This window comes from Canis lupus, chromosome 16 (genome assembly GCF_003254725.2).
Source record: "Canis lupus dingo isolate Sandy chromosome 16, ASM325472v2, whole genome shotgun sequence".
In the NCBI taxonomy this organism is placed as follows: Eukaryota; Metazoa; Chordata; class Mammalia; order Carnivora; family Canidae; genus Canis; species Canis lupus.
The window spans coordinates 11,491,207-11,505,725 of NC_064258.1; the positions used below are offsets into that span (position 1 = coordinate 11,491,207).

Sequence of the window (14,519 nt, forward strand, 5' to 3'; positions counted from 1 at the left end):
GAACTAGTCACTGTATCCTCACCCAGGCTGGAAGGTTATGTGTCACCCGGACCAGGCCACAGGGCGCCCACACGGCCACCAAACATCACTTCCAGGTGTCCGTGCTGGTCTCTGCAGCCCATGGTCTTCTTCGGCGAGGGCAACCTCACCCCCCAATCCTCTGGGCTCCACCTGTCTGGCATCAAACACTGGCTCTACCTGCATCCTGGTCCCCAGGGGGGGCCCAGGCTGGACACGGGGCTCCCAGGATGAGGCGACTGCCCCCCTACTCCGGACACCACTCAGACCCTGGCTCTTCCCCGCTGGGCCATGTACCAGCCACCCGGGCCTGAGCACGTCACATCGCTGCCCTGCTCCCCACCTGCAGGCCCATGCCCTGGGCAGGGCTGCCATGAAGACCGGACACAATTAAATGCCTCGGATGCTAGAGAGCGGCTGCGTAATACATCAGGATTAGAAAGCTCCTGAGAGCTCGCATCCACCGTCTCTCTTCTAGGGCGTGCCCCCTGCCCACTTCTAGCCGGGGAAGCCAAGGGAGGCCCTGCACCCAGGGTCCAGACGTCTGCAAGTGGCACGGGTCGACTTGTCCAGCAGGCCGGAAGGCCTCCCCATCCAGAGGCGAGGGACACAGCAGGGGACGAGGGGGGCCCCTCGCGCATGCCCCGCTGGCCCAGACGAGCACCAGTGTGCTGGTCACCTGGCAGGTGCACAGCCCACGCCTCCGGTAGTCATCCCCTCCCTCCCCGGGCTCGGACCGACAGCTCGCATACCTGCACCCGCACACCTACTAACTTGGGTGGGCGGTGCAAGAGTCAGTGTTTTCTGGACACTCCCATGACCCTGGGGATACCCACTGTCCCGTGCAGTGCAGCAAAGGCTGAGCCACTCTGCGCGGCAGCCCTACTGCCGGACGCCTCTGGGGATGGGGAGCTCACTGCTCAGGATGTCACCAAACCCCTGTGCCTGTCAGGCACGGCTCATGGGGCTGTGCTCAGCTTCCCCTGGTCCCCGTCCTGCCTCAGCACTACTAGCCCCTCTACCCCCACGGCCCCTCCCCAGGGGCTCCTCTGCCGCACCCCTCCCTCCGTGGAGCACACGGAGCGCCTCTTGCCTGTGCCGTCCAGAGGTAGTCCAGCCGCAGCTTGACGTCCACCTGCCGGGCGTGCAAGGCCAGCGTGCACGAGAACAGCAGGATGGCCATGATGGGCTCGAAGCTGAGCCCGGACACCGCGTTGCCCCTGGGGGAGGTGGGGGATGGTGAGGAGAGAAACCTCTTCAGTAACGAGGGCCCAAGACCCGTCCACGTGCCCCCGGGGCAGGCCAGTCGGCAGCACCTGCCACCGGCCTGGCTGCAGCACCTCCCACCCGAACCGAGGCCTCGCTGGCCCTGGGCCCAAATGGACACACGGATAAGCCGTGGAAGCAGGCAGCGCCCGACGCGTGTCTCCAGGGGGCCGGCAGCAGCGCACCTACCCCGAGGCCCAGGTGTAGCCGCTGAGCTCCAGGACCAGGATGTAGGACGCGGTGAGCATGAGGAGCAGGATCGTTTTGGGCAGGGAGGACACTCGCAGGAAGATGGCCAGTGGGAGCGTGTCCACCAGGCTGCAGAGCAGGGCGTGGGGCACAGACGCGCAGGGCGCAGCGGGCACAGGCCGCCGGGCGTCAGGACCCCCAGGGTCCTGTTAGGGCTGGAGCTCCAGGCCCAGGGCAGACAGCCCACCTGGAGGGGGCGGAGGGGTGGAGGGGGCAGGGGCAGAGGGGGAGGGGGCGGGGGTTAGGGGGAGTAGGAGCAGAGAAAGCAGGGCCAGAGGAGGCAGGGACAGAGGGGGCAGGGGAGGAGGGGCGGAGGGAGTGGAGGGGGAAGAGGAGGCAGGGGTGGAGGAGACGGGGGTAGAGGAACAGAGGAAGAGGGGGCGGTGGGGGCAGAGGAGGCAGGGGTTGGAGGGGGCAGAGGAGCAGAGGGAGCAGAGGCCAATGGGGCGGTGGGGGTAGAGGAGGAGGGGGTGGAAGAGGCACGGGTGGAGGAGGCAGGGGCAGAGGGGACACAGGGTCAAGAAGAGGTAGGGGTGGAGGGGATGGTGGGGAGTGGAGGCAGCAGGGGCAGGAGTGGAGGGGGCAGGGACAGAGGGGTCACGGGCAGAAGAGTAGGGGTGGAGGGGCAGGGGAGGAGGAGCCAGGGGCAGGGGGGCAGGGAGACGGGGGCTCAGGACCAGCTGCCCTCAGCCCCACCTGCACCGCCCACCCGCTGCTACAGCTTCCTGTGGGAAGGAGGGGATGCCCCCAGGTGCCGCCCGCCCCCCCTTGCTGTGCCCTCCAGGCTCCTCCCAGTGTAGGCTGGGAGAAGCAAGAGACCCCCTCGCCCCCCCAGACCGCCCGTGCCCTCTCGGCCCCCCTACTGTCACTGCGGCCCTGCCTCCCTCCTGGTACTCAGCGCCCCACCCCTGCCCTGACTCCTGCCCCAGCTTCTAGTGCGCACTGGGGAGGGGCTGGGTGTCCCTTCACCCGGAGACAGCCCCCCTCAGCCCCGCACACCTCACGGGGCTCCCCCCGCTACACCCTGCCGCCTGCGGACATGCTCACCACACATCCTTGGCCACGGAGCAGATCAGGACACTATGAAAATACACAAGTCGGTGCGGATCTGGATGGTCAGGCTCCTGGAGAACACTGGACAATAAAACATATTACTGTGAACACAGGCGTTCCTTAGAGTCGGTTCGGGTCGCAGGAACGGTCACAGCACAGAATGGGCCGCGCGCCCTGGTGCCGCTGGCTCCCCACCCAGGCCCCCCCTCCACACATCTCAGCTGTGCCCAGGCTTCCTCTCCCAGGTCGACGCTGCCAAAATTGAAACAAAATCTACTGTCTTTCAGTGAAAAACCACCACACCTGCCACCGTGTGCCCCACGCTGTGACTCTGGCACTGGAATGAACGGGTTAATTTGACATTTTTATTGCATTAAATCCTTAACTACGTTATGTATTTTTTGACTTTATATATTGTTATTTATTATATGAAATAACAAGGATTTACACGTACTTGTGTCTTTTTTAGGTACTTTAAGTTTTATGTTATTCACATAGGTTTTACGCTGTTTTTGTTACTAGAAATTTTATTTTAAATCTGTTTGGGGGAACCTGGGCAGCTCAGGTCATGATCTCATGGTCCTGGGACCGAGTCCCACGTCGGGCTCCCGGCTCGGGAAGGAGTCTGCTTCTCCCTCTCCCTCTGCCTGTCCCTGAAATTGTACTTTCTTGCTCTCTCCCAAATAAATAAAATCTTTTTAAAAGAAAGAAGGCAGCTTAAATACAGTTTGCAATAGTCAACATGTGAGTTCGTGGATAAAAGCGCAAAATTCTTTTTTGATTCACGCTCGTGAAATTCAAAACAAAAACTAAAATAAAGACCGCAGGGACCCTGCACGAGACGCTGACCAGACCCGCAGCAGGCCAGGGCCGGCCCCCTCCGCGGCCCTCCCCTGGGGGAGTCCCGACCCTCCTGTCCCCACCAGCTGGCCTTCCGCGTCCTACGCGGCTCCCACGGCGCAGCCTTGGTTCCAGATTCGGTTCGGGATTCCTGAGTCCGACCCTGCCGCGCCATGCAGACACGCTGGGCCCCCAGATCTCAGGGAGAGGAGCCCCCTGCAGCGGTGCCAGCCCCGACTGCTCACACCTGGCGCTGGCCACCTCCCTCCCTGTCCAATCTCGTGTCTGCCCCTGGCCGGGACGGAGATGTGCCCACGGACTCTCGCCCGGCCGACAAGGCACACGCAGCTCACGCATTCGCTCAGCAAACACAGGGTAAGGGGGGCTCCTCCCGCTGTGGACATCAGGAGCCCCTGGGAGCACTGCCCAGGTCTGGCCTCTGGTGGCCTCTGGTGACTGGAGGGCCACCGGCCGACGCTCAGCAAGCTGTGCCCGGAGTGCAGGGAGGCTGAAGCGGGAGGCGGCCTGGAGTGTGCAGGCGGGGCTCAGAGGCAGGGGCGGCCTGGGGGGTGGATGCGCCGTTCCCATTTGGCAACCAGTCGGCCAAGCGGTGGCGCCTTCCTACGACGATGCTGAACGGGGGACACAATCTGCCCCCGTGGCTCCCCCGGTCTGGCCCTCCCTCCGAGCTCTACTCACTGAAGGTCATATGCAGCGGGCGCTAGCCGCTCCCGCATGTCCTATGGATGGGCAGGGACTTACGATTCCTGGAAGCACTCACGCAGGACAGCTCTGCTCCCACCGCCCATGTGCCAGCGCCACACGACGCTCCGTAGAAACGAGAGAGCAGGCGAGCCACCGGGGGCTGGCCTCAGTCACCTCCGACCCGGGGCGCCCGCTGAGCGCCTGTCACACCGTCCACACTCCGTGCAGCCCGGTTCCACTCCCTCGGCTGCCCGGGTGCCGGCTCCCCCGCACTCACTCCACAGCGCACGGTGACATCCAGGGATCCGGTGTCTTGGGACCCAGGCCTCGGGGCTACTGAGCACAGCGGAGCGCCCAGGGCCGGGCACACCGCCTCGCTGGGTGCAGAGAGCACGCCAGGGCTAGGACGCGGGCCCGCAGGAACCACAGGGCGCTGTGGCCTCACGCAACCTGTCATCCTCCTCGCGGGCCCTGCTCAGGGTCGCGGACCTGTGGCAGAAGGGCCTGCCCGGCAGGGTCACCCGACAGCCACCTCCCCAGCTCCCCAGCTGGCATTCTGGCCCGGCCTCGGTGCCTGTACCCCCGCCCTTCGGAACCACCGGCCTTGTCACTCCCCGTCTTCACACCAGGGGCAACCTCCAAGGTGGGAGGCCAGGACACACTGTCCCCGGCAAACAGACAAAGGACCAGAGTCGGCAGGTGCACACGGCCCCACCTGGGAGGCATCCCTCACTGCAGAGGTTCAGGGGTCAGGGGCTGGGCCAGGATTCAGGGACACGGCCCTGTGCTCCCAGGAGGGGCAGGAATCCAGCAGCGACATCAGACGACAGGTAGGGAGGGAAGGGCCAGCGCGCACTTGCACAGGCATGCGTTCTCGTGCACACACGGCCATGCACACGCATGGACACTCACGCAGGCACACTTACAGATGCACAAGAACGTGGTAAGAAAGGGAAGCCGCCAGGGGCCCTCAGGACCTGGGAACCCAGGCCGGGCAGGTGGCAGATGCACCCAGTGCTCGCAGAGCCCGTCATCTTAACTGCAGCCACGCAGGGCCTGAGCGAGATGGGCAGGAAGCTTCCCCCCAAAACCCCACCAGTAAACACCGACATGGGGAGACCCTGCCCCCCGTGGGGGGGACGGTGAGGACCACGCTCTCAGACCTGGCTTTGCACCGACGGGACCCACTCCCAGGAACACCTGTGCAAATGCCTGCCCGCCTGGGATGTCCAAACCCACCGGCCACACACGTGAAGCCCCCGGGTATGGGGGGTGCGCGGAGTCAGTGTTGATGGAATTCACATCCCAGCAAACTCGTCACAAACGTGAGCTCACGGTCAAATCCACAAAAACCCTTAGAGGCCATAAACCCCTGGGAGTGCCCGCCAGCAGAATCTGGCTTCTTCCTGAAAAGCCCCTAAAACCGCGGGCTGGGGCCAAGCAAGCTGTGCCCGACAAGTGCCCGCGATTCCAACCCCCAACCTCTCCACCAAGTCCCTTTATGTCTTCCCCCCAACTCCTAACCAGCGGGGCCCATGGAGAGGTCCTCCCTCATGGAGGACCTGCCGCTGGGCACTGCCCTCCTGGGCCAAGTCATCGGGGAGCAGATTTTCTAGGAAAAGCTTGATCCCCACACGGGGCCATCAGGTGGTCGCCCTGTTGATAGCATCTGGGGACGGAGCAGCTTCCTGTGCTTTCTGGAAACTCTGGAAACCAAAGGAGAGCCACTCCACCAGGGGGTCTAAGATAAGAAACTGGCCTCTCTGGAAGGAAAGTGGACTTTCCTCCTGAAAACAAACACTGCCAAACTCACTTTGACTTTGGGTAACTGATTATTACTAAATTACTACGTTTCTCTTCCTTTCCAGAGGCCACTATTTCTCACTTTAACATATCTGAAGATGACGCGCACCTAGAAATCAACGTCCCTCGAAATCTATCCTGAAGTCAAGGGTACACGTTGGGCGGATGGAAAGGCGCTGAAAATATCTTGTGTCTTAGAACTGTGTAAATGACACACGAGAACCTGAGCATGAGCGTCCCACACATGTGCCACCAGGGCCTGCCTGACGGCTGACTGCAACCAGGGGACAACGGGCTGTGGCTCGTGCGGTCCCGGTGCCAGGGACCACGGGGGCAACGAGCAGACGAGGAAGGACCTCCGGCGCCCTCCTGCCCCGACGGCCAGGCCCGTCACACTTCCTGCGGGATGATGAGAAGGTAGACGAGGCCGAACAGGGCGGTGAGGATGAGCGCCAGCACAACGGCACTGGTGAAATATTCGTCCTGGAGCTGGTGGTACTGGGAGACACGGAGACCGCCCATCAGTGGCTGCAGCTGCCAGGACACACGCAAGGTCCCCGCAGGGGCACCCGAGACCCGGGGATCACGCCGCCTGGAGACAGGTGGGGGGAGTGGCTCCCGGGGCCCCTGCCACCTACCTTGTGCTCGCGCTCAGCCTGCTTGTACTTCAGGGTGAAGAAGTCCAGGTCTGCCATCTCCAGCTCCATCTGGAGCGCTTCCAGGAGGCGGCCGATGGACCTGTGCATGCCCGGCGTGGTGTAGACGACGTTTGCAGAGAACGAGGAGCGGTTTCTGAGTTTCTCCGATGCGGTTCTCAAGGCCCTCCGCTGCCGCCATGGAGGGAAAAAAGTAAATGTCAAATCGTCCGCTCATTGAAGAAAAAGCTCTTCCACTCCCTCAGCCTGCTGTCTGGGGGGGCAGGTGCGGGGCCGAGATGCGGTCGTGCCTCCACCACCTGAGATCCCAGGTGACTGAGCGCATCATTGGCCCTGAGACGCCTGCGTCTGCAAATACGGGCATGCGACGTTCATGTGGCACTCCGTGTGGATGTGGGCGGAACCCAGCACAGAGCAAGAAAACAGAAGTTGGTTCTTGAAAAATATCAATAAAGTTGACAGATCTCCAGCAGGCATGACAAAGAAAAAAACAAAGAGAGACTAACAAACCTGGGGATGAAACAATTCTACTATAGACTCTGCTGACGTCAAAAAGGTAATAAGGAAATACTGTGAACAATTACACATCTTAATTTGACCACTCAGATCAATGAACGACTCGCAACACACACGCTACCACAACTCACTTAACATGAAAGATTATGAGATTAGCCCTGTAATTTACTAAAGAAATTCAACTCATAACTGTAAAGTTCCCGAAAAATGAATCTCCAGCTCCAGGTGGCTTCACTGGAGAATTTTACTTAACATTTAAATAAGAATTAACACCAGTTCTGTATCATCTCTTCCAGAAAACAGAAAAGGGAACACCTTCCAACTCACTTTATAAACTCGGAATCATCCTGATACCAAAGTCAGACTGAGACAAGACAAAAAAAGGAACACTACAGGCCATCTCTTTCAATACCGATGCTACAATCCTTAACAAAACAGCAAATAGAATTCGGGAGCCTAAGAACAGAAGCATGCACCATGACCATGAATAGAGATGCAGATCCTTTTACACATCTGCACATCGATGCAATACACCACAGAAAAAATCCCATGGTTGTGTCAATTGACACAGAAAAATTTGACAGTTGAATCTGACAAAATTCAACACCCATTCTTGATAAACAAGATCAGAAAACTAGGGAGGGAGGGGAGGTTCTCCAACTTGATGAAGATCTACAGAATACTGACAGCTACTATCGAACTCGCTGGTGAAAGATGGAGTGCTTTCAGCAACCCCAGCCATTGCAATAGGGCAAGAAAAAGAAAAAAAGAACATCAGAAAACTGGCCCTTTGCAGATGCCACAGTGGTGTACGTAGAAAATTCTATGTAGGAGAGGAAACAACTCTAGAACAAATGAATTCCATAAGGTCACTGGATACAAGATGAACATAAAAAAGGTATTTCTTGGGGCACCTGGGTGGCTCAGTCAGTTGGGCGTCTGAGTCTTGGTTTCAGCTCTGGGCATGATCTCGGGGTCCTGGGATGAAGCCTCACATTGGGCCCCCTGCTCAGCAGGTAATCTGCTTGAGCTTCTCCTTCTCCCTCTGTTCCTCCCCCTGCTTGTGCACTCTCATGGGCTCTCTCTAAAAATAAGTGTATTTCTTAAACTAATAATCAGCATGTGAAGACCAAAGTTAAAATTCAGTGCCATATGTACTCATGGAGAAAAACGAAGTACTAGCTACAAATCTAACACGTACACAACTTGTATGCTGAAGACTATATGATACTGATGAAAGAGATCAAAGATTTCAATGAACAGAGGGACACACGTGCTCATCGATAAGACATGACACAGTAAAGCTGTCGATTCTCCTCATATTGATGTGCACAGGTTCTTAAAAAAAAAAGATTTTATTTGCTTATTCATGAGAGACAGAGAAAGAGGCAGAGACCCAGGCAGAAGGAAAAGCAGGCTCCATGCAGGGAGCCCAGTGTGGGACTCGATCCCAGAACCCCGGGTCAGGCCCTAAGCCGAAGACAGATGCTCAACCAATGAGCCATCCAGGTGCCCCGCGGTGCATGGGTTTAATGTAATTCTTATCAAAATCCTAACAGGAATTTTTTCATCGATACAGACTTATCTTAAATATAAATGGAAAGGGAAGGGGATGAGAATAGCTCATTTTTCTCAAAATCACTCAACCCAAGGTTAAGACTGATTGTGTAGCTACCGTGGTCGGAGCAGTACAGCGCTGGTGACAGGAGAGACACAGAGATCTACAGAATAGAGAGTCCAGAAACAGCCTCACACCAGTATGGTCAATGATTTTTGACTAAATGCAAAAGTAATTCAATGGAAGAGGATAGTCTTGTCAACAAAGGGTGCTGGACCAACTGGTCGTCCCTGTGCAAAAAAGGAAATCTCAACCTAAACCTCACATGTTATAAAAAGAACTTATCAAACTCAACACCCAAGAAACAAACAATCCAATCCTGAAATGGGCAAAAGACATGAACAGAAATCTCACAGAGGAAGACATAGACGTGGCCGACAAGCACATGAGAAAATGCTCTGCATCACTGTATTTCCATCAGGGAAATACAGATCAAAACCACGAGATCCCACCTTACACCAGTGAGAATGGGGAACACTGGCCAGACAGGAAACCACAAATGTTGGAGAGGATGTGGAGAAAGGGGGATCCTCCTGCACTGTTGGTGGGAATGTGAACTGGTGCAGCCACTCTGGGAAACTGTGTGGAGGTTCCACAAAGAGTTAAAAATAGACCTGCCCTACGACCCAGCAATTGCCCTGCTGGGGATTTACCCCAAAGATACAGATGCAGGGAAACGCCGGGACACCTGCACCCCGAGGTTTCTAGCAGCAATGTCCACAAGAGCCGAATTGTGGAAGGAGCCTCAGTGTCCATCGAAAGTTGATGGATAAAGAAGATGTGGTCTCTGTATACAATGGAATATTCCACAGCCATTAGAAAAGACAGATACCCACCATTTGCTTCAGCGTGGATGGAACCGGAGGGTATTAATGCTGAGTGAAGTAAGTACTCGGAGAAATATGGTTTCACTTATATGGGGAATATAAGAAATATTAAAAGGGAATAAAGGGGAAAGGAGAGAAAATGAGTGGGAAAAATCAGAGAGGGAGACAAACCACAAGCGACCCCTAACTCTGGGAAACGAACAAGGGGTGGAAGAAAGGGAGGTGGGCGGGGGGTGGGGGTGACTGGGTGACGGGCACTGAGGGGGGCACTTGACGGGATGAGCACTGGGTGTTATGCTATATGTTGGCAAATCTAACTTAAATTTAAAAATGTGATAAAACATATGTATACATAAGAGATTAACTCAAAATGCACCATAAGTTTAACCAGAAAGCATAGAAGTATAAACTTTTACAAGAAACATGATAATCTTTATGGTTTGGGCTACATAGAAAATTCTTAGAACACCAGAAACACAGTCCAGAAAGGAAAAAATATCAGTAAATCGGACATCTTTGAAATTTGAAACCTCTGTCCTGGGAAAGACACTGTGAACAGGACGGAAAGACAAGCCACACGTGTGACAGTAGAATCAGATCCAGGATTCATCGAGAACTCCGAAAAGTCAACAGTACCAAAAACAAAAAAACAAAAAAACAAAAAAACCCACTCCAATTACAAAGCAGACAGACATTTTGCCAACAAAGAAGAGAAAATATATGGACAGAAAACAAGCACTTGAAAAGGTGGCTGGCATGACGAGCCACCCGGCAGATGCCAATAAACGCAAGTCACTACACATGTGTTAGAACAGCCAACATTTTCTAAAAACAGAGACCGCACAAAGCTGGCTGGACGCAGAGAAGCTGCGTCTCGCACACGTGGCTGCCGGGAACGTGGTACCGGACGGTCTTTCCGGAAACAGTTTGGCGGTTTCTTAAAAAAAAACAAAAACCAAAAACAAGACCCATCCGCGGCACAGCTGGGCATCTGTCCCAGATAATAAGCATTTACGTCCCCACGAAAGAGAACGCGAACGAATGTTGCGGTTTTATTTTTAACAGTCACGGTCGGGAACAAGCTAAACGTCCTTCAACGGGTCCCGCAAACGGTGGCCCGCCCGCCCCACGGAATGCCAGCCGGCCACGGGGGACGGGGGACCCGGGGCTCCGTCCCGTGAGGAGGAGCCAGGTCACGGGGCGCATCCCGGGGTCTGCGTCCACCATGTCCTCAGTGCAGAGGTCAGCACGGAGAGCCGTCCGTGGGGGGCGCCGGGGGCTGGGGAGGGGGGCATGTGGCACAGCAGAAGGGGGATCGTGGCGTGAGGGAACGTTCCGGGCCCCGAGTGTGGCCGCCAGGACGACCCGGGGCACAGCCACACGCACCACCCAGCGGTGCCCGTCACTAGCTCGGGTGCACCTGTCCTGGGGAGCTGCGACCTCGGGGAGCCCGCCGGGGGCCCCAGTGTGCACACTGCGTGGCGCCACTGCACATGCGTGTGGCCAGGGTGGTGCATCACCGCCCCCCTCCGGAACTTGGCGAGAACGTGGGACGGGTTGGGACAGAGCCGTCACCCACGACCCCTGCTGGGCAGGTTGCTCCCATGCGACCAGCAGCACGTCCGGGCTCCTCCCGGGCCCAGCTCCTCCGAGGGCAGGATCTCCGCCGCGCCCCCACCCCGCTCCCCGCTCCCCTGCCCCGCAGTGAGGCCACGCTTTCCCTCTTTGTCGTTCTTCCCTGGACTTTCCACAACAATCGTGTTTCCTCGGAAAACAAGTCAGAGCCAAGGTCACAAGGAAACGTGCCCATTTTGGTGCAGACTCTGGCCGCCTGAGCCTGTTTCTTGACCTGCCGGAGGGCAGGCTCGAGGCCTGGGTGCAGAGCCCTGGGTGCGGGCCAGCCGTGCAGCCCCGAGGGCGCCCCTAACCTCTCTGCTCCAGCTTCCCGGTCTGCGACCCACAACGAGGGGGGGCACGGCGTGCTGCCAGCGGGAAGCATCGGAATCCACGCAGAGACCCAGGTGAGGCAGAGCCGCCAGGAGCAAGAGGCCCTTGCGGGAAGTCGGGAGGCTGGGCTGGGCCGACTGACCCCGGGCAGGAGAGGTGACCCGGACCCGCTCTGCTCACCTGGGTCTTGCAGGGACGTGGGGGGAACGGGGCTGTGCGGGCAGAAGAGCCCGCTTGGGGGCCGACATGGACTTGCCTGTTCTGCGTCCTTCCCGCCAGCTGAAACGAGGACGCAATGACCAGAGCCCCAGCATCCCTGCGGGGCCACGTGGCGATGACGGCAGGCAGGCAGGCAGGCCGGAACAGGGTCACGGGTCTGGCTCAAGATGATCATGAAGCTGCCACGTGGGCCCCCACCTGCCTGCTCTCTGGGTTCACTTTAAGCGTAAGAAAGCTAACCTCTCTCCTGGTCAAGCCCCCACGACCGTGGGTTTGTACAACAGCACGATGCCCAGGCTGACTCACAGCGGCCCTGAGCGCACACACGTGTGACGTGCATTTGGGAAGCTCAGCGGTTGAGCGTCTGCCTTCAGCTGAGGGTGAGACCCCAGGGTCCCGGGAATGAGTCCTGCATCGGGCTCCTGCAGGGAGCCTGCTTCTCCCTCTGCCTGTGTCTCTGTCTCTCTCTCTCATTGTGTTTCTCATGAATAAACAAATAAACCTAATAATATTAGTAGTAGTAGTAGTAGTAATAATAATAATGATAATAATAATAATAATAATACACGGGGGAAAAGAGGTGCCAAAGTCATAGCTATAACCATTGGTCCAGAAACCGAGAGCGCCAAGGCTCGGCCCCACATGAGGGCGCCTGCCAGGACTCAGGCATGGACATGGACGACCGGGACACAGGGCCAGTGAGAGACCCCATCTCAACGGGGACACGGGCCCTGGGTGGCAGGGGGACAGTGCCCATGGGCAGAAGGGCCTGCCCGGAAGGGTCACCCGACAGCCACCTCCCCAGCTGCCCAACTGGCATCCTGGCCCGGCCTCGGTGCCTGTACCCCCGCCCTTCGGAACCACCGGCCTTGTCACTCCCCGTCTCCACCCCGGGGGCAACCCCCAAGGTGGGAGGCCAGGACACGCTGTCCCTGGCAAACAGACAAAGGACCAGAGTCGGCAGGTGCACACGGCCCCACCTGGGAGGCATCCCTCACTGCAGAGGTTCAGGGGTCAGGGGCTGGGCCAGGATTCAGGGACACGGCCCTGTGCTCCCAGGAGGGGCAGGAATCCAGCAGCGACATCAGACGACAGGTAGGGAGGGAAGGGCCAGCGCGCACTTGCACAGGCATGCGTTCTCGTGCACACACGGCCATGCACACGCATGGACACTCACGCAGGCACACTTACAGATGCACAAGAACGTGGTAAGAAAGGGAAGCCGCCAGGGACCCTCAGGACCTGGGAACCCAGGCCGGGCAGGTGGCAGATGCACCCAGTGCTCGCAGAGCCCGTCATCTTAACTGCAGCCACGCAGGGCCTGAGCGAGATGGGCAGGAAGCTTCCCCCCAAAACCCCACCAGTAAACACCGACATGGGGAGACCCTGCCCCCCGTGGGGAGGACGGTGAGGACCACGCTCTCAGACGTGGCTTTGCACCGACAGGGCCCGCTCTCAGGAACACTCTTGCATATGCCTGCCCGCCTGGGATGTCCAAACCCACCGGCCACACACATGAAGCCCCTGGGTACCGGCGGGGCGGGGCGGGGGGACGGGACGGGAACTCAGTGTTGATGGAATTCACATCCCAGCAAAATTCTCACAAACGTGAGCTCAGAGCCAAATCCACAAAAACCCTTAGAGGCCATAAACCCCTGGGAGTGCCCGCCAGCAGAATCTGGTTTCTTCCTGAATGAAAAGCCCCCAAAACTGCAGGGATGGAATTCCTCGTAACTGCACAAAACCCAGGATGGCAGGGGACAGATGGCATGGTGTCGGGAAACGGAAATCAGTCATGGACAGAGCCACGCTGGGCTAGGGGGCCCAGGACGCAAGGACACAGCAGGGGAGGGGGCGGCGCGCCAGGCTTCTCCTGCCCCCACGGAGGACCGGGGTCGCCCCTGGAGGGGCTGGGGTCTCCGCCCACACCCCCAGACAGGAGGCCCATGTGGTAGAAGCAGATGCTGGGACCCGCAAGGGGCGGCACCATCCCCCAACCCAGCAGAAGAGGAGAAAACCCAAGGATGCCTCTGACCAACCCAAGGGGAAAACCAGAAACTCCCGGGAGCCAGGTCATGAGGTGGGGACCCCACGGGAGGCCGCTTTCCGCGGACAGACTCCATGATCTAGCCACGGAGGAGAGGCAAGCAGGTGCGTGGCAGGAGGCCACGGACAGGAGGGGGCCGAGGGCGGGTCTGTGGGACGGCGGCCGGGGCTCACAGGCCGTGGCCGGGGCTCCAGACCTCACGACAGAGCATCTGAGGACCGTGAACCTGCAGACGGCAGCGAGGGTCTGAGCACGAATTTACCAAGAAGCACGGGGAATGCCAAATGGAAAAAAAAAAATGCAAGAGAATAGGAAGATTTTCACAGGGAAACGAAAGCCACCCAGCCCCGGACAGCATCCACACGGTCAGGAAGCACAAAGGACGGCGCGGGCGGCCCTCCTACCTTGTCGTCATCCTCACACGTCATGTTGTTGGAGAACGGGATCTCCGCCTTGAACATCTTCCGGCACTGTGTGAGCTGAACCAGCAGGTAGCACACGGTCTTGAATTTCATCCTCTTGGCTGCCTTGATGTCGGACAGGATGAGCCCTGGGAGTATCTGTGCAGAGAGGTGGTCTGGGGACGGCCCGTGAGCAGCCCCGAGCTGCCCCCCGGGCCGGGCACGACCTCACGGGGACACAGACGCCAAACAGGCGAGCGGGACCGGCGGGCCGGCTCCACGGCACACGGCTCTCGGCTCCTCCCGGGGCCTCTGGACCCAGAGCGAGGCCCCGGAGCGGGGCCTGCAGCAGTG

At 58.4% G+C, this 14,519-nt stretch overlaps 1 protein-coding gene across 1 annotated transcript in view; it reads right to left on the reverse strand.

The window, feature by feature from the left end:
* Window positions 1-1,112: 1,112 nt before the first annotated feature.
* The window catches only part of LOC112670489 (adenylate cyclase type 1), a 106,698-nt gene continuing 93,291 nt past the window's right edge, over window positions 1,113-14,519 (reverse strand). Inside the window, exons 10-14 of the mRNA XM_049095269.1 lie at window positions 14,169-14,324; window positions 6,573-6,761; window positions 2,581-6,432; window positions 1,474-1,720; window positions 1,113-1,238 (exon numbers count right to left, since the gene is read on the reverse strand). Coding sequence (XP_048951226.1) covers window positions 6,325-6,432; window positions 6,573-6,761; window positions 14,169-14,324 — 453 coding nt within the window. The 3' untranslated portion in view covers window positions 1,113-1,238; window positions 1,474-1,720; window positions 2,581-6,324. The remainder of the gene's footprint in view (window positions 1,239-1,473; window positions 1,721-2,580; window positions 6,433-6,572; window positions 6,762-14,168; window positions 14,325-14,519) is intronic.